Source organism: Xenia sp. Carnegie-2017, unplaced genomic scaffold (genome assembly GCF_021976095.1).
Source record: "Xenia sp. Carnegie-2017 unplaced genomic scaffold, XeniaSp_v1 HiC_scaffold_13, whole genome shotgun sequence".
Taxonomy (NCBI): Eukaryota; Metazoa; Cnidaria; class Anthozoa; order Malacalcyonacea; family Xeniidae; genus Xenia; species Xenia sp. Carnegie-2017.
The window spans coordinates 10,211,970-10,230,253 of NW_025813436.1; the positions used below are offsets into that span (position 1 = coordinate 10,211,970).

An 18,284-nucleotide genomic window follows, 5' to 3' on the forward strand; every position below is an offset into this window, starting at 1 on the left:
GCCATATTGTAGATATTCTTATTGTCTATGACATATCCAAAATCTAGGTGGCACAAAAATAAATGATATTATCGACAAAGTCGGATGACACGAATGCATGTAATATGATCTTATATAATTACGTTTAGAATTCCGGTTCTAAAACAAACAAAGCCTTATAAATAAAAAACTACACGGTAGAATTTTTTTAAACTTGGCCAGAATATAGATAATTATATTGTCTAAAATATATCCAAAATCTGGAGGTGGCACAAAAAAATAAATGATAGAAAATCATCGACAAAGTCGGATGACACGAATGCGCGTAATATAATCTTATATAATTAACTTCCTATATCCATGTAATTTTTCAAAGAAAGGCCTATAAATAAAAAACTACACGGTAGAAATTTTTAAACTTGGCCAGAATATAGATAATTATATTATCTAAAATATATCAAAATCTGGAGTGGCACAAAAAATAAGTTGTAGAAAATCATCGACAAAGTCGGATGACACGAATGCGCGTAATATGTCTTATATAATTAACTTCCTATATCCATGTAATTTTTCAAACAAAGGCCTATAAATAAAAAAACTACGGTAGAATTTTTTAAACTTGGCCGAATATAGATAATTATATTGTCTAAAATATATCCAAAATCTGGAGGTGGCACAAAAATAAATGATAGAAAATCATCGACAAAGTCGGATGACACGAATGCGCGTAATATAATCTTATAAATTTAAGTTAAGAATTCCGGTTCTTTAACAAACAAAGCCTATAAATAAAAAACTACACGGTAGAAATTTTTAAACTTGGCCATGGTAGATATTATATTGTCTAAAATATATCCAAAATCTGGAGGTGGCACAAAAAATAAATGATAGAAAATCATCGACAAAGTCGGATGACACGAATGCGCGTAATATAATCTTATATTTAATTTAAGAATTCCGGTTCTTTAACAAACAAAGCCTTATAAATAAAAACTACACGGTAGATTTTTTAAACTTGGCCATATTGTAGATATTTTTATTGTCTATAACATATCCAAAATCTGGAGAGTGCACAAAATATAAGGAATAGTATTCCTTGAGAATAAACCGTGAAGTTGGCACCACATTCGACAAACAGCTCTATAGCTTTAAAACTACACGGTAGAATTTTTTAAACTCAAAGTATATTATAGAATTTTATATTGTCTAAATATATCCAAAATTTGGAAAGTGCACAAAATATAAATGATAGAAAATCATCGGCAAAGTTGGATGACTCAAATGCGCGTAATATAATCTGCATAAATAAGTTAAAAATTCCGGTTCTTTAACAAACAAAGACCTATAAATAAAAAACTACACGGTAGAATTTTTTTAAACTTGGCCATATTGTAGATATTCTTATTGTCTATGACATATCCAAAATCTGGAGGTGGCACAAAAAAATAAATGATAAAAAATCATCGACAAAGTCGGATGACACGAATACGCGTAATATAATATTTAATAATTAACTTCCTATGTCCAGGTAACTTTGCAAACAAAGGCCTATAAATAAAAAACTACGGTAGAATTTTTAAACTTGGCCATATTGTAGATATTTTTATTGTCTATAACATCCAAAATCTGGAGGTGGCACAAAAATAAATGATAGAAAATCATCGACAAAGTCGGATGACACGAATGCATGTAATATGATCTTATATAATTACGTTTAGAATTCCGGTTCTAAAACAAAGCCTATAAATAAAAAAACTACACGGTAGAATTTTTTAAACTTGGCCAGAATATAGATAATTATATTGTCTAAATATATCCAAAATCTGGAGGTGGCACAAAAAATAAATGATAGAAAATCATCGACAAAGTCGGATGACACGAATGCGTAATATAATCTTATATATTTAAGTTAAATTCCAGTTCTTTAACAAACAAAGCCTTATAAATAAAAACTACACGGTAGAATTTTTTAAACTTGGCCATATTGTAGATATTCTTATTGTCTAACATATCCAAAATCTGGAGGTGGCACAAAAATAAATGATAGAAAATCATCGACAAAGTCGGATGACACGAATGCATGTAATATGATCTTATATAATTACGTTAGAATTCCGGTTCTAAAACAAACAAAGCCTATAAATAAAAACTACACGGTAGAATTTTTAAACTTGGCCAGAATATAGATAATTATATTGTCTAAAATATATCCAAAATCTGGAGTGGCACAAAAAATAAATGATAGAAAATCATCGACAAAGTCGGATGACACGAATGCGCGTAATATAATCTTATATAATTAACTTCCTATATCCATGTAATTTTTTAAACAAGGCCTATAAATAAAAACTACACGGTAGAATTTTTTAAACTTGGCCAGAATATAGATAATTATATTGTCTAAAATATATCCAAAATCTGGAGAACAAAAAAATAAATGATAGAAAATCATCGACAAAGTCGGATGACGAATGCGCGTAATATAATCTTATATATTTAAGTTAAGAATTCCGGTTCTTTAACAAACAAAGCCTTATAAATAAAAAACTACGGTGAAAATTTTTAAACTTGGCCATATTGTAGATATTCTTATTGTCTAAATATATCCAAAATCTGGAGGTGGCACAAAAATAAAAGAAATAATATTCCTTGAGAATGTACTCTGGTATAAACCGTGAAGTTGGCACCACATTCGACAAACAAAGCTCTATAGCTAAAAAAACTACACGGTAGAATTTTTTAAACTTGGCCAGAATATAGATAATTATATTGTCTAAAATATATCAAAATCTGGAGGTGGCACAAAAAATAAATGATAGAAAATCATCGACAAAGTCGGATGACACGAATACGCGTAATATAATATTATATAATAACTTCCTATATCCATGTAATTTTTCAAAGGCCTATAAATAAAAAACTACACGGTAGAATTTTTTAAACTTGGCCATATTAGATATTTTATTGTCTATAACATATCCAAAATCTGGAGTGCACAAAATATAAAAGGAATAGTATTCCTTGAGAATAAACAAATGAAGTTGGCATACATTCGACAAACAGCTCTATAGCTAAAAACTACACGGTAGAATTTTTTAAACTTGGCCATATTGTAGATATTCTTATTGTCTATAACATATCCAAAATCTGGAGTGGCACAAAAAAATAAATGATAGAAAATCATCGACAAAGTCGGATGACACGAATGCATGTAATATAATCTTATATAATTACGTTTAGAATTCGGTTCTAAAACAAAAAACCTTATAAATAAAAAACTACACGGTAGAATTTTTTTAAACTTGGCCAGAATATAGATAATTATATTGTCTAAAATATATCCAAAATCTGGAGGTGGCACAAAAAATAAATGATAGAAAATCATCGACAAAGTCGGATGACACGAATGCGCGTAATATAATCTTATAATTAAGTTAAGAATTCCGGTTCTTTAACAAACAAAGCCTATAAATAAAAACTACACGGTAGAAATTTTTAAACTTGGCCATATGTAGATATTCTATTGTCTAAAACATATCCAAAATCTGGAGGTGGCACAAAAAATAAATGATAGAAAATCATCGACAAAGTCGGATGACACGAATGCGCGTAATATAATCTATATATATTTAAGTTAAAATTCCGGTTCTTTAACAAACAAAGCCTTATAAATAAAAACTTACGGTAGAAATTTTTAAACTTGGCCATATTGTAGATATTCTTATTGTCTATAATATATCCAAAATCTGGAGGTGGCACAAAAAAAATAAAGAAATAATATTCCTGAGAATGTACTCTGGTATAAACCGTGAAGTTGGCACCACATTCGACAAACAGCTATAGCTAAAAACTACACGGTAGAATTTTTTAAACTTGGCCAGAATATAGATAATTATATTGTCTAAAATATATCCAAAATCTGGAGGTGGCACAAAAAAAATGATAGAAAATCATCGACAAAGTCGGATGACACGAATGCGCGTAATATAATCTTATATAATTAACTTCCTATATCATGTAATTTTTCAAACAAGGCCTATAAATAAAAACTACACGGTAGAATTTTTTAAACTTGGCCAGAATATAGATAATTATATTGTCTAAAATATATCAAAATCTGGAGGTGGCACAAAAAATAAATGATAGAAAATCATCGACAAAGTCGGATGACACGAATACGCGTAATATAATCTTATATATTTAAGTTAAAATTCCGGTTCTTTAACAAACAAAGCCTTATAAATAAAAAACTACACGGTAGAATTTTTAAACTTGGCCATATTGTAGATATTTCTATTGTCTAAAACATATCAAAATCTGGAGGTGGCACAAAAAAGAAATGAAAGAAAATCATCGATAAAGTCGGATGACACGATGCGCGTAATATAATCTTATATTTAAGTTAAAATTCCAGTTCTTTAACAAACAAAGCCTTATAAATAAAAACTACACGGTAGAAATTTTTTAAACTTGGCCATATTGTAGATATTCTTATTGTCTATAATATATCAAAATCTGGAGGTGGCACAAAAAAATAAAAGAAATAATTCCTTGAGAATGTACTCTGGTATAAACCGTGAAGTTGGCACCACATTCGACAAACAGCTCTATATTCTAAAAAAAACACGGTAGAATTTTAAACTTGGCCAGAATATAGATAATTATATTGTCTAAAATATATCCAAAATCTGGAGGTGGCACAAAAAAATAAATGATAGAAAATCATCGACAAAGTCGGATGACACGAATGCGCGTAATATAATCTTATATTATTAACTTCCTATATCCATGTAATTTTTCAAAGAAAGGCCTATAAATAAAAAACTACACGGTAGAAATTTTTTAAACTTGGCCAGAATATAGATAATTATATTATCTAAAATATATCCAAAATCTGGAGAGTGCACAAAAAAATAAGTTGTAGAAAATCATCGACAAAGTCGGATGACACGAATGCATGTAATATGATCTTATATAATTACGACTTTGTCGTAATTACGACTGTGTCATCCGACTTTATCGATGATTTTCTATCATTTATTTTTTTGTGCCACCTCCAGATTTTGGATATATTTTAGACAATGAGAATATCTACAATATGGCCAAGTTTAAAAAATTTCTACCGTGTAGTTTTTTATTTATAAGGCTTTGTTTGTTAAAGAACCGGAATTCTTAACTTAAATATATAAGATTATATTACGCGCATTCGTGTCATCCGACTTTATCGATGATTTTCTATCATTTATTTTTGTGCCACCTCCAGATTTTGATATATTTTAGACAATATAATTATCTATATTCTGGCCAAGTTTAAAAAATTCTACCGTGTAGTTTTTAGCTATAGAGCTGTTTGTCGAATGTGGTGCCAACTTCACGGTTTATACCAGAGTACATTCTCAAATTATTTTTTATTTTTTTGTGCCACCTAGATTTTGGATATATTATAGACAATAAGAATCTACAATATGGCCAAGTTTAAAAAATTTCTACCGTGTAGTTTTTTATTTATAAGGCTTTGTTTGTTAAAGAACCGGATTCTTAACTTAAATATATAAGATTATATTACGCGCATTCGTGTCATCCGACTTTATCGATGATTTTCTATCATTTCTTTTTTTGTGCCACCTCCAGATTTTGGATATGTTTTAGACAATGAGAATATCTACAATATGGCCAAGTTTTAAAAATTTCTACCGTGTAGTTTTTTATTTATAAGGCTTTGTTTGTTAAAGAACCGGAATTCTTAACTTAAATATATAAGATTATATTACGCGCATTCGTGTCATCCGACTTTGTCGATGATTTTCTATCATTTATTTTTTTGTGCCACCTCCAGATTTTGGATATATTTTAGACAATATAATTATCTATATTCTGGCCAAGTTTAAAAATTCTACCGTGTAGTTTTTTATTTACAGGCCTTTGTTTGAAAATTACATGGATATAGGAAGTTAATTATATAAGATTATATTACGCGCATTCGTGTCATCCGACTTTGTCGATGATTTTCTATCATTTATTTTTGTGCCACCTCCAGATTTTGGATATATTTTAGACAATATAATTATCTATATTCTGGCCAAGTTTAAAAATTCTACCGTGTAGTTTTTATTTATAAGGCTTTGTTTGTTTTAGAACCGGAATTCTAAACGTAATTATATAAGATCATATTACATGCATTCGTGTCATCCGACTTTGTCGATGATTTTCTATCATTTATTTTTGTGCCACCTCCAGATTTTGGATATGTTATAGACAATAAAAATATCTACAATATGGCCAAGTTTAAAAATTCTACCGTGTAGTTTTTATTTATAGGCCTTTGTTTGCAAAGTTACCTGGACATAGGAAGTTAATTATTAAATATTATATTACGCGTATTCGTGTCATCCGACTTTGTCGATGATTTTTATCATTTATTTTTTGTGCCACCTCCAGATTTTGGATATGTCATAGACAATAAGAATATCTACAATATGGCCAAGTTTAAAAATTCTACCGTGTAGTTTTTATTTATAGGTCTTTGTTTGTTAAAGAACCGGAATTCTTAACTTATTTATGCAAGATTATATTACGCGCATTTGAGTCATCAGACTTTGCCGATGTTTTTCTATCATTTATATTTTTGTGCACTTTCCAAATTTTGGATATATTTTAGACAATATAAAATTCTATAATATACTTGAGTTTAAAAAAATTCTACCGTGTAGTTTTTTAGCTATAGAGCTGTTTGTCGAATGTGGTGCCAACTTCACGGTTTATTCTCAGGAATACTATTCCTTTTATATTTTTGTGCACTCTCCAGATTTTGGATATGTTATAGACAATAAAATATCTACAATATGGCCAAGTTTAAAAAATTCTACCGTGTAGTTTTTATTTATAAGGCTTTGTTTGTTAAAGAACCGGAATTCTTAACTTAAATATATAAGATTATATTACGCGCATTCGTGTCATCCGACTTTGTCGATGATTTTCTATCATTTATTTTTTTGTGCCACCTCCAGATTTTGGATATATTTTAGACAATATAATTATCTATATTCTGGCCAAGTTTAAAAATTCTACCGTGTAGTTTTTATTTATAAGGCTTTGTTTGTTTTAGAACCGGAATTCTAAACGTAATTATATAAGATCATATTACTCGCATTCGTGTCATCCGACTTTGTCGATGATTTTCTATCATTTATTTTTTTGTGCCACCTCCAGATTTTGGATATATTATAGACAATAAAAATATCTACAATATGGCCAAGTTTAAAAAAATTCTACCGTGTAGTTTTTTATTTATAGGCCTTTGTTTGCAAAGTTACCTGGACATAGGAAGTTAATTATTAAATATTATATTACGCGTATTCGTGTCATCCGACTTTGTCGATGATTTTCTATCATTTATTTTTTTGTGCCACCTCCAGATTTTGGATATATTTTAGACAATATAATTATCTATATTCTGGCCAAGTTTAAAAAAATTCTACCGTGTAGTTTTTTAGCTATAGAGCTGTTTGTCGAATGTGGTGCCAACTTCACGGTTTATACCAGAGTACATTCTCAAGGAATATTATTTCTTTTATTTTTTTGTGCCACCTCCAGATTTTGGATATATTTTAGACAATGAGAATATCTACAATATGGCCAAGTTTAAAAAATTTCTACCGTGTAGTTTTTTATTTATAAGGCTTTGTTTGTTAAAGAACCGGAATTCTTAACTTAAATATATAAGATTATATTACGCGCATTCGTGTCATCCGACTTTGTCGATGATTTTCTATCATTTATTTTTTTGTGCCACCTCCAGATTTTGGATATATTTTAGACAATATAATTATCTATATTCTGGCCAAGTTTAAAAATTCTACCGTGTAGTTTTTTATTTATAGGCCTTTGTTTGAAAAATTACATGGATATAGGAAGTTAATTATATAAGATTATATTACGCGCATTCGTGTCATCCGACTTTGTCGATGATTTTCTACAACTTATTTTTTTGTGCCACCTCCAGATTTTGGATATATTTTAGATAATATAATTATCTATATTCTGGCCAAGTTTAAAAAATTTCTACCGTGTAGTTTTTTATTTATAGGCCTTTGTTTGAAAAATTACATGGATATAGGAAGTTAATTATATAAGATTATATTACGCGCATTCGTGTCATCCGACTTTGTCGATGATTTTCTATCATTTATTTTTTTGTGCCACCTCCAGATTTTGGATATACTTTAGACAATATAATTATCTATATTCTGGCCAAGTTTAAAAAAATTCTACCGTGTAGTTTTTTATTTATAAGGCTTTGTTGTTTTAGAACCGGAATTCTAAACGTAATTATATAAGATCATATTACATGCATTCGTGTCATCCGACTTTGTCGATGATTTTCTATCATTTATTTTTTTGTGCCACCTCCAGATTTTGGATATGTCATAGACAATAAGAATATCTACAATATGGCCAAGTTTAAAAAAATTCTACCGTGTAGTTTTTTAGCTATAGAGCTGTTTGTCGATGTGGTGCCAACTTCACGGTTAATACCAGAGTACATTCTCAAGGAATATTATTCCTTTTATTTTTGTGCCACCTCCAGATTTTGGATATGTCATAGACAATAAGAATATCTACAATATGGCCAAGTTTAAAAATTTCTACCGTGTAGTTTTTATTTATAAGGCTTTGTTTGTTAAAGAGCCGGAATTCTTAACTTAAATATATAAGATTATATTACGCGCATTCGTGTCATCCGACTTTGTCGATGATTTTCTATCATTTATTTTTGTGCCACCTCCAGATTTTGGATATATTTTAGACAATATAATTATCTATATTCTGGCCAAGTTTAAAAATTCTACCGTGTAGTTTTTAAATTATAGGCTATTTAAGAGAAATGGAAAGTACACTGTAATATAAATCTTAGTGTTTTCTTCAATTTCTTGACTTTTATACATTTTTTGTGATGTTTATGGACTGTAAAATAGTAATAAACAGTTAAGAATTATTTTTACTGTTGTATTTGATGGAAAACGTGTTTTAAAGACGATTTTTTGATTTATCATTTTGAATGATAAATTTTAGTTGAATGTGGTGATGAATGTTGTGATGAATGTTGTGTTGAATGTGGTGCCCAATGTGGTGCCAATTTCACGGTAGTTAGAATGAAACATATCATAAATCAGAAAACACAATAGATTGATTCCTAGTAAGCTGACTTACTTCATGATTTTGAAACAATTCGTGTTTAACAAACATTCGTACGCCATCCATTTGATGAAAAACAGGATAATGTGTACTGTCAATTTCATCCCTTCTATATACATCTCCAGTTAAAAGCCAAGCATCCAATCCCATTTTAATAGGTCGCTATCGTGAGCTGTGGTATGAGCCCTCAGCAACACATCCTTATTGATGTAATAATTGTCATTTTTTAACCTTGAAACGTGGTCCTTTGATACCAATAAACTATCAAAATTCTGTTCAACCGACACTACCGGACTTATATCATCAATCATTGTAAAAACGGGTGATCCCCAACGCGTCCGGTGATTGGCATACATGTAATTATGAATTGTATCCTTTAAAATCTTCAGAGGATGGTCGCTCAAATTGTGTAATTTCTTCTTGTTAACTTTCGACAAAATACTTGATGTAACGTTCGTCATATCGTCTGTGCTGTATGTATTATCAAGGACAGTTACTGTATTTTCCTTAACCGACCTTACTGTATACTTCATTACATGTATTTTGTTTATTAGAAGTCTTGAAATCAAACTTCTGCAATTCTTTCCATATGCTTTCATGCCCGCCATGTTGGTAATCTTGCGCATGCGTCGTGTAAACGCTTGCTACAAGGATAGAGGGAGGGGTGGGTGGTTGGAGTTAAAAGTTGAGTACTCGGAGGCTATGCTTGGAGGAGGGGGTTCTTCTGTTTAGACATCAGTGGCATAAACTAATGCATAAATTTCTCTGGTAAAATTGCACCCTACTATGAAATAGAAATGCACGTAATGTCCCTTAATATATGTCAATATCCCTACCATACAAAAATCGATTTTGGTGTAAAAACTTCCAGTGGTTCATACTTCATCAAGTTACAACCAGCTACGTCCCCTCCGTTCACTATACAAACTATAGTCTGAAATCTTTGGAATATTATGAAGATTTGTAGTTACCATACACAGCTACAATCTCGCGTTAACTTCTACATTAATACAATACAGAACTTTTAATATAAAAAAAACTACATATAAAAGGACTATGGAGATTTCTTTGTTGGGCGATTGAGTTCCTCTTGTTGTTTGCCAGTTGTCGTATTAGCCAAGAACGAAAGTCTGATGGTCTCGGTTCATATCGACATACTAGATAAACATGTTGTTTTAATTAGATTTTACACCTGCATAAAGCAGAGAAGTAATCTACAAGATAAAAACCCACTCCAGAAAACATCTTGTAAGCTAAAAATTCGAGTGATTATATATACATGCAAGCGTAACCATAAATAGTCGTTACGTGGAAGTGAAACACGTAAAAGCAAAAAAAGATCACGCTTGCTTGTAAATAATCACTTACTTTGAAAAATAATTTGTTTGAAAACGACGTCGAAATATTGTTTTTAAGTTTTGCCTCTTGTTGATAACTCAAATCTTGCGTTTTATGGGGGTTTTTTTTGGAGTATGTTTTATCTGATAAATTTATCATGACATGTAAATGAACACTAATGGATGATTGAACTCCGCGAAATACCTTGCAATCACTTGTTGTAGATTGGATACGTTCCCCTCTGGAAAAACAACAGAACAGTCACGTAAACGTCAGTTCTTAGCATAATCTCATTCATTTCTCACCTTCCACTATTCGAACTGTGTCCTCCAGTTTTTTGTGTATTTTTATACGATATTGGAGCGGGCCCTGATATGACACTGAGCTCAAGAGGCGTCTTGTGTGTAGTGACTTTCATCGCCCCACTCGATGTATTATGGAGTGACGAAAAATCTGATTGGATAACATTTCCACTTCGAACGTACCCAGAGTTCTGTTGTATCTTAAGATTGTTGGCACTGAGTATACGCCGGAGATTGGGGTTGAAATAGGTATCCCGTAATGCATTGCTGTCGTATCGCACATCGATGTCGACAATATTGTGGCTAAGATCTCTGTTTGTTGATAATTTACGGGAGGAGTAACGCTGTTTGTTGAAGATATTCGTGTGATATGTTGCAGGCGACATGTTGCCTGCATTGACATCATTACCAGCTGTCGTAGATAGTGTTCGCCTGTTTTCAGAACGATGAAAATAAGGGGCAGTTGGGTATGATCGCTGGTTAAGTCGCATGACACTATTTGATACTAAGTATGTATTCAACGTAGAACTCGGGTTCGGCATGACGTTATTGTTGATGACGTAATGATGACGTCGATCTTCGCTCTGCTGGGCATTCGTCTTTGAATCACAACCGTCTTTTGGTTGATGCTATAAAAAAACCAGAGAAAATAATACAAACGGCGATGATTTTCACTATAATCTTCTGAATCGAACGAACTGCTTCTATTTTAAACATTTCCATTTATAAACACATCAAAGAATCTGTGGTTCTAAATTATTTTATATTAAATTAATTATCTCGTCAGGCAAGCTTACCGAGTGGTGAGTGCAGTCTTTTCTAGGGCCACCTGTTCCAGGAGTGCAATGAAGTAATTTATAAACTTCTTCGACGATTCCAACACCACGCACGAGATTATCCCGCTGCAACATGCCTGTGATCCTATTAAGCTCCTCTTCTTCCGTGATATCCATTGGTTTGGAGGTATCAACACCATTCAATTGCCACTCTTTTCCCTGGGAAAGATAATTAGAAATAATTGATGAGTTCGAGAACTTACAATCGAAAATCTGTCGTAGAAAAGAATATTTTTTGCATATTTTATACTTATTCGAGACGATTTAAATTTTCTTCGGACAAAAACCTTATGTGAATTACATGCAACAGTCCCGTAAAAAAACGTTCGCTGGGAAGTTTTATTTTAAAATCCGTCTACATGAACAGACAGAAAGTTCTTCTTAAAAGACCGTCTATATAAACAGACAAACTAAAAATACTAAAGCAAAAACAGAAAAGGAAGAAAATTCTCATCAAAAACAGACGAATTCCTTACAAAATATTTATGATGTATTTTCGCTCGAATCAGTCGTTTAGCCTTCTTGGTAAACGCGCCTTCACTCTCCGGTCTCAGACCGTCACGGATCAGCGGTTTGCGTCCACAATTCTTCGCCCGCATCATTTCGATCTCCTGTTGCTTCGCAAGGATAAGCTCACGCTGTATTCTGATAAGAGAAGAAGGAATTAGATATTGTTCAAGAATGTTTGAACAATCTTCGACAAATACCTTGAGCATTCCGTTCTTGCCTTTGATGCGGTAGTTTCCTGAAAAAGTGAGCCACAATTCTCAAAGTACTTCTCGTATAACTCTTCGTTGGAGTTGGGATAAACTCGCCTGTGAAAATAGAAAATAACCAGGATCAGATTAAGGGGTGCGTCCAAAAGGCCTGGGCCCTGGGGCTGCACACTAAAAAGAGCAAGAAGTGACGAGCGACACCACAGTCAAGTCGCTCAACTGCTTATACAAGCGAGGACAAAACCAATGTCATTAATAATAAACAACGAGCATTTCCAGACTTTGGAATGTGGCCAGTTATAATATGAAATATATAACTACTGGTTTTTTTAAAGATGTCAAACAACGTAGTAAAAAATTGTTGTCAAAGTATTCGGCTAAAAAACCTAGAGAAACGACAGAAGTTTTCATCTGCAAAATCACATAGGGAAAATTGTGTTTAGGAACTGGTTCTGGTTATTGAATGACAAAAGTCGCATCTTTTCTTTCCTATATTGTTTGATGCACTTGCAGTTATAAATGCGCCTGAAAATGTTTAATCTTATAGTACATCATCTATTACAATAGAAATTTTCCAGAGAACATCAACTTAGGCAAGAAAGGGCATCCAAGATAGTGTGGGTTTCAGTCTCCCGAGATGTCAAACCGACCAGGACGATAACATAGAAACATTACATATGGAATATGAAAACTATATCTAGAATTTAAGCTTGAAGATCTTTACCGAAATCCTCCAAGATGCAAGTCTTCGTAGTTCCTAAGTATTTGTTCTTGTTTACTGGCGCTATAACCACATATCTCTTCTCGCCTGAAGAAACAGTAAAAAATGACAATCTCTCTAGCAACGTAAGTCGCTTTTGTTTAAATTTAAAAACTTCACTATATTTCACTCACTTTGTATCTTTTAGCTGTTTCGTTTTAAGTAATCTTTCTTGAACTTTCTTTCGGTCTTCTTCAGCACATTTCCTCTTATCGCAAGCGTGAAAGTTCACCAAATTCAAAGTATCGTAGATCAAACCTTCCTTTACTTCCTTATCAAGTTTTGAGTCCGTATGAAAACTGGGCGAGTGATTTACCTGAAAATTTACAAATCACAAAAAAAAGTTATAGCTTAAAATCACACAATTGAAACGTGATGCATTTCCAAAGAAAGACAAGAAAGTCAATAGTTTCACACCCCAAATTTTTTATGTGAAAATTCGGAAGATTTTTAGGTGACTGTCTGAAGTGTCTAACTTCCTGTGAACATCTACTGTTACAACACATTTGTAGATATGATTGAAATGTTCTGGTTAAAGAAATGCTCAATACCGTATAGACAAAGGACAACATATTGGATAAAATATTTTCTAAACACTAAAAAACCTCTTAAAAAGGAAAAATATACGATTTGAACTGAACAATCGCCGAAATAAAATATTGCTTCTAAGATTATAAAATTTCTTGGTCGTAAGGAAAATAGAAACACTTTTTCTACAAGTTTGAAAATTTTACAATCCAATTGGTCACGCTATAAAAGCTACGTGCAACTCATCTCTGAAATGTTGCCAAGCAGATTCTGTTTCAGAGAATTTCCCAAAATATAAATGCTTCGTTTAGTCATTATAAAATGCATTCAGCGCACCATCATTTAAACCTTACTTTGAACTCAACACATGCACCAGACGAGAGTGCGTTCTTATACCCCAATAAGCTATCGATCTATTCTTATAAGAATGAACTATAACAAAGTTGAAATTTCAGTTCACCTCCAAAACCCAAGGCTTGAGTTTTCTGTCCAGTAATACATCAAAGCCAAGTATTTCAAAACAAGCACTGCCCTTCGTGTGGTTAGGAAAACACGTGCGGTAGTTATGTTTAAGAATCGGATGAGCTGTGATCAGAGTCTTGATCATCACATCCTACAGTTGCAAATATCATAATAAAAAATTAACCCGAAGACAACATTACGTCACGACTGTGCGGTGACGGCATAATGTGACGTCAAGAGGTTTAGAGGATAATAGTGCTAACTATCGCAAACACGTGAAACATTCGTGCATTTGGTGTTCAAACCACAAAGTGCACGTGGTATCTTCACCTCTATATCGGCCCATATCTGTTTGACGTCATAGCCATTTTCTTTAAACCAATTATCAACAGTTGTAATGCGTCTACAAGGAAAATAACAAATAAACAAACTGATTTTAATCGATTGCCTATAGACAGAATAACTAGAGGTAAAATAAGAATCATGAAACATAAAGACGAATTTTCTACCTTTTACTACCGGACTCTTCATCTCTATCAAAATCCTTGCTGTGTTTATTAATGGCGTAATTTGTCAGATGCATACACATATCATCCTAGAAGATGGAAAGATGGTCAAATTGACAGACAAACGTTGTGACATTGATGACCCAGCTTATAGCATTGAAAAATTCTAAGCTTTTGAACAAAGACTGGTGTAATTGACTGTCGAGAACAACAAAATCAAACAAAGCATGTAGTTAAATATGAATTTTGGAACTTGGTTTCGTTTATGCTAAGTGTTGCCATACATAACAAAGAAATGATAGCAAAACTCCCCAAGTACAAGGAGACCCTGAATCTTTATTCCTAGCCGAAGAACACAGGAGACCCTGAATCTTTATTCCTAGTTTTATAAATTTTCATTAAACACCAAATTTAACTTAATGTTTGCACAAGAAATTCATGCATCTTCACTGCTCCACGTAAACGAAACTCATTCACGAAATCAGAATCCTATTTTCTATCTTCTGCCAGAGTAAAACCCCATATACACTGTACACACTGCTGTAGAAGTGGGGCGCTTGAGAGAGGAGCACCCCTTCTACCTTTGAAATGGATGATTTTAAAAAAGCATCTGATAAATTTAGTTCTACAGCACTGACTGTACAAGATTCAATCCTCAAGTTTACAGTTTAGAAACAACAGCTGCTGGCAAGTTTTAACAATTCTGATAGAGTTTGAAAAATCTTTCGTCTCGTTTCGTATAAACGTACCAGATTTCCATTCGATGGTTCATTATACTGGACCGTAGCAAACCTTGCTAAACCATCTTTATAAACAAAAATTCTTAAAGGATCACAAGACGAAACGACGATGTATATTCGTAGGTCGAACTTGAAGCCATCGATGAGAAATGGCTTTGAGACGTATTGTTGACAAATCATATGTTCGCCTGGTTTGACATCCTAAAGACGATTTGAATTTTACAATTTCATAAAGAGAGTATGCTTTATTGTATACGGACGGAATATTTCATAATTACTTTTGGATTTTTCGTGACGAAAATCCCTTTTCCTTGTGATCCGCTCTCCGGTTTACAAATGAACGTAACGTTTTTCTTTTGTCGACAAAACGCTTGAAAATCCCCGTAGCTGTAAAAGAACAAAAAACAAGATCAATGTTACAACGATAAATCATCATAAATTAACGATAAATCATGGAGACGAAGATAGCTCAGCAATTTCACGTACTCTGCAGGTAGAACCCACGTCTTTGGAAATACTTGATATTCTTTGGGGAAAAGTTTCAGTAATCTGTTCATATTTCTAGCTAGTAAGTCTTTTCTACATATTTCTATCATGCCAGGAAAATGGTTGATTTTCTAAAAGAGATTATGAAGATGTTGCAGGTTTTCTACGCAAGTTAGATTGCGAAGTGTAACGATGTCAAACCTACTTGATATTTTTTCATCTCCATACATCGCTCCAGCGCCACAGAATAATCTGTCCAAAACAATGACCAATCATCGTCTTCACCAACTTCTCTCATCCCAAAACGTTTAGCAACTCTCCTTACTGCAGTAAGAGAAAAACTGTTGAACGCAAAACTAAAATTTCGAGGTAAAGCGACACGAAGCAGAAATATGTTGAATCTGTTTGACTTTGACCCACATTTTAAAGTTTTCAATGGCTTCTACCAAAAAACGCAAAGCCTCACAAAAATACAACTCACCGCTTTCATATTTACAATTTGACAAGTTAATCCCGAGCCATCTGTAATAAAAACAAAAAAAACATTTCATCGGCTGCTCATATCTCACAAGTAAAAATTGTCATATGGATACATTTCAACGTTGTATGGCAAAATACCATTAAAGATTTTGTGAAGTATTTTTGAATACAGACAATCAAGACAATTAAAAATATGTGTCACAACAATAGCCAGAAACGCTCTACCTTTTCCGTCGTTTTTTCACTTTGGTTTTCTTAGATGGTTTAATAATGGTCTCTTCATCTAGAAAACCAGAGCTTTCCTTGGCGCTTCGCTCTTCAACGGTCTCTCCATCAAACTCGTTTTCACCACGAAGTTCTGTTTCGCATATATCACTCTTTTCCTCGTCGCATTCATTTTCTGCCATATTTACTTATCAAGACATGATTCATAACCTTACATTGTGTATAAAAGCGATCATTTTCCCAATCATTTTTCAAATATTTAAATCCCCAGCATGTTTATATAATACCTAGCAACAGCAACGACAGGACGGTTGCTATGAACGGTGCTTCCACTTCCTTTTAAGACAAAATCCGTTTAAAATTCTTTTGTTTTTATTTTTGAAAGGCGCAAATTATACAATAATTAACATCTCAATTAGAATACTTAATAGACTCTTCGCGTTTTTCCCGTCGAAAACATATACACTGTAAATAAAAGCTTCATTGGACAGATTTGAAAAGCGAACATCAGATGTCGCGCATAATTACCGCGTTGAATTTGAACGTACGCAAAATAGTACGAAAGTCAGACGCAACGTCTTTTAACGTTCTTACATGAATCATGATGGAAAGCATTTTGCGTTGAATCAAGACGAAACCAATGGAGACGTATCAGCCTTCGTCGTTTGGTGGTGTAAACCAACCTTAAATTAAATGATACATGATAAATATATGGACCGCATTTCTTCTTCTCTTTCTTTGAACCTATGATATTTATAACTGTAAACAGTTGCAGAGATGGATATAGAAGATGGCTGCACACATCCCCCCCTTCCTAGCCTTGAATAGGGGGGGGGTGAAAATTTGCCAGCCAAATACTAACACACCAAACAATCAGAGAAAATCGATCATGATCACTGTTTAATGAAGCGCACTCCAAAAAAATCTCACATTCATTAAGGCAACAGAATATAAAAACTAATCTGACATGATAAGGCAACTAAAAGCCACCGAAATCCAATCCAAGACTAGAGCACCTCCTCCCCCCTCTTACCGGACAGCTGTACCCTGGCAAACGACAAAAATTGATGAATTCTCTTTATAACACACCGTTTTTTTCGTGAATGTGGACTAAAGACTTGAAGGATTGCTGTGCTCTTCTCAAGCTGTATACTTCTGTCTACAAAACAATTGCGTTGAACAAAAACACTTTATCAAACATTAACTTTCAATGATGAAAAAACGCGATTACTCGTTCAATACCACTTCATTTTCATCAAAGTTTATTCGCGCTTTGCCTTTGACAAGAGTCGCTGATATTTGTACGATAAGAGACTCGATGCTATAGGCGCTGCTCCAGCCCTAGTGAACATGAAGATAAAGAAAAATCATTTGCTGAACAACTTGAAGTGTATGAAACAGCATTGTTTGTTGTCTTAAATAGAAGTTCACGTTAAAAATGTAATTCTAATCAATATAGTTGCAGAAGTACGAAGAGATTTTTTTATCTAAGAGGTATAAAATGTGTGGAATTTATTTGAGTTTATACTGCAATATACTTTTCTTGTAGCTACCTGTGCCATGTTTAAACACTTATAAACACGGCATGTCACGCAAAAAAAACTCTATGACGATCCATTACAATGTATATACAATCTAACTCCAATATTCTTGTTGAAAGAAAGCGCACACTTTCGGATCAAGGACTTTGAGTGCACTGTCTTTTTCTAATTATGTGTTTGAGGTTTAATA

General features: G+C 32.8%; 1 protein-coding gene across 1 annotated transcript; it reads right to left on the minus strand.

Annotated features, from left to right (window-relative positions):
- Positions 1 to 9,923: 9,923 nt before the first annotated feature.
- LOC124459384 (tubulin polyglutamylase ttll6-like) lies at positions 9,924 to 17,193 on the minus strand. The gene is made up of 17 exons (XM_047008844.1): positions 16,554 to 17,193; positions 16,330 to 16,370; positions 16,054 to 16,172; positions 15,849 to 15,979; positions 15,641 to 15,749; positions 15,372 to 15,563; positions 14,626 to 14,711; positions 14,447 to 14,519; positions 14,115 to 14,267; positions 13,261 to 13,442; positions 13,091 to 13,174; positions 12,358 to 12,465; positions 12,127 to 12,295; positions 11,612 to 11,809; positions 10,818 to 11,443; positions 10,717 to 10,753; positions 9,924 to 10,331 (listed from the first exon to the last, which is right to left on the minus strand). The coding sequence occupies exons 1-17, from the start codon at positions 16,733 to 16,735 to the stop codon at positions 10,287 to 10,289; spliced, it is 2,535 nt and encodes an 844-aa protein (XP_046864800.1). The 5' UTR covers positions 16,736 to 17,193; the 3' UTR covers positions 9,924 to 10,286.
- Positions 17,194 to 18,284: the final 1,091 nt, after the last annotated feature.

Bases quoted from the DNA above. Each gene is read 5' to 3' on its own strand.
- LOC124459384 (XM_047008844.1), bottom strand. From the start codon at position 16,735: ATGGCAGAAAATGAATGCGACGAGGAAAAGAGTGATATATGCGAAACA. The intron at 15,980-16,053 runs GTAGGTTTGACA...AATCTCTTTTAG, and splicing joins TGGAGATGAAAAAATATCAA to AAAATCAACCATTTTCCTGG. The intron at 12,296-12,357 runs GTATTTGTCGAA...TTCTCTTATCAG, and splicing joins GCAAGAACGGAATGCTCAAG to AATACAGCGTGAGCTTATCC.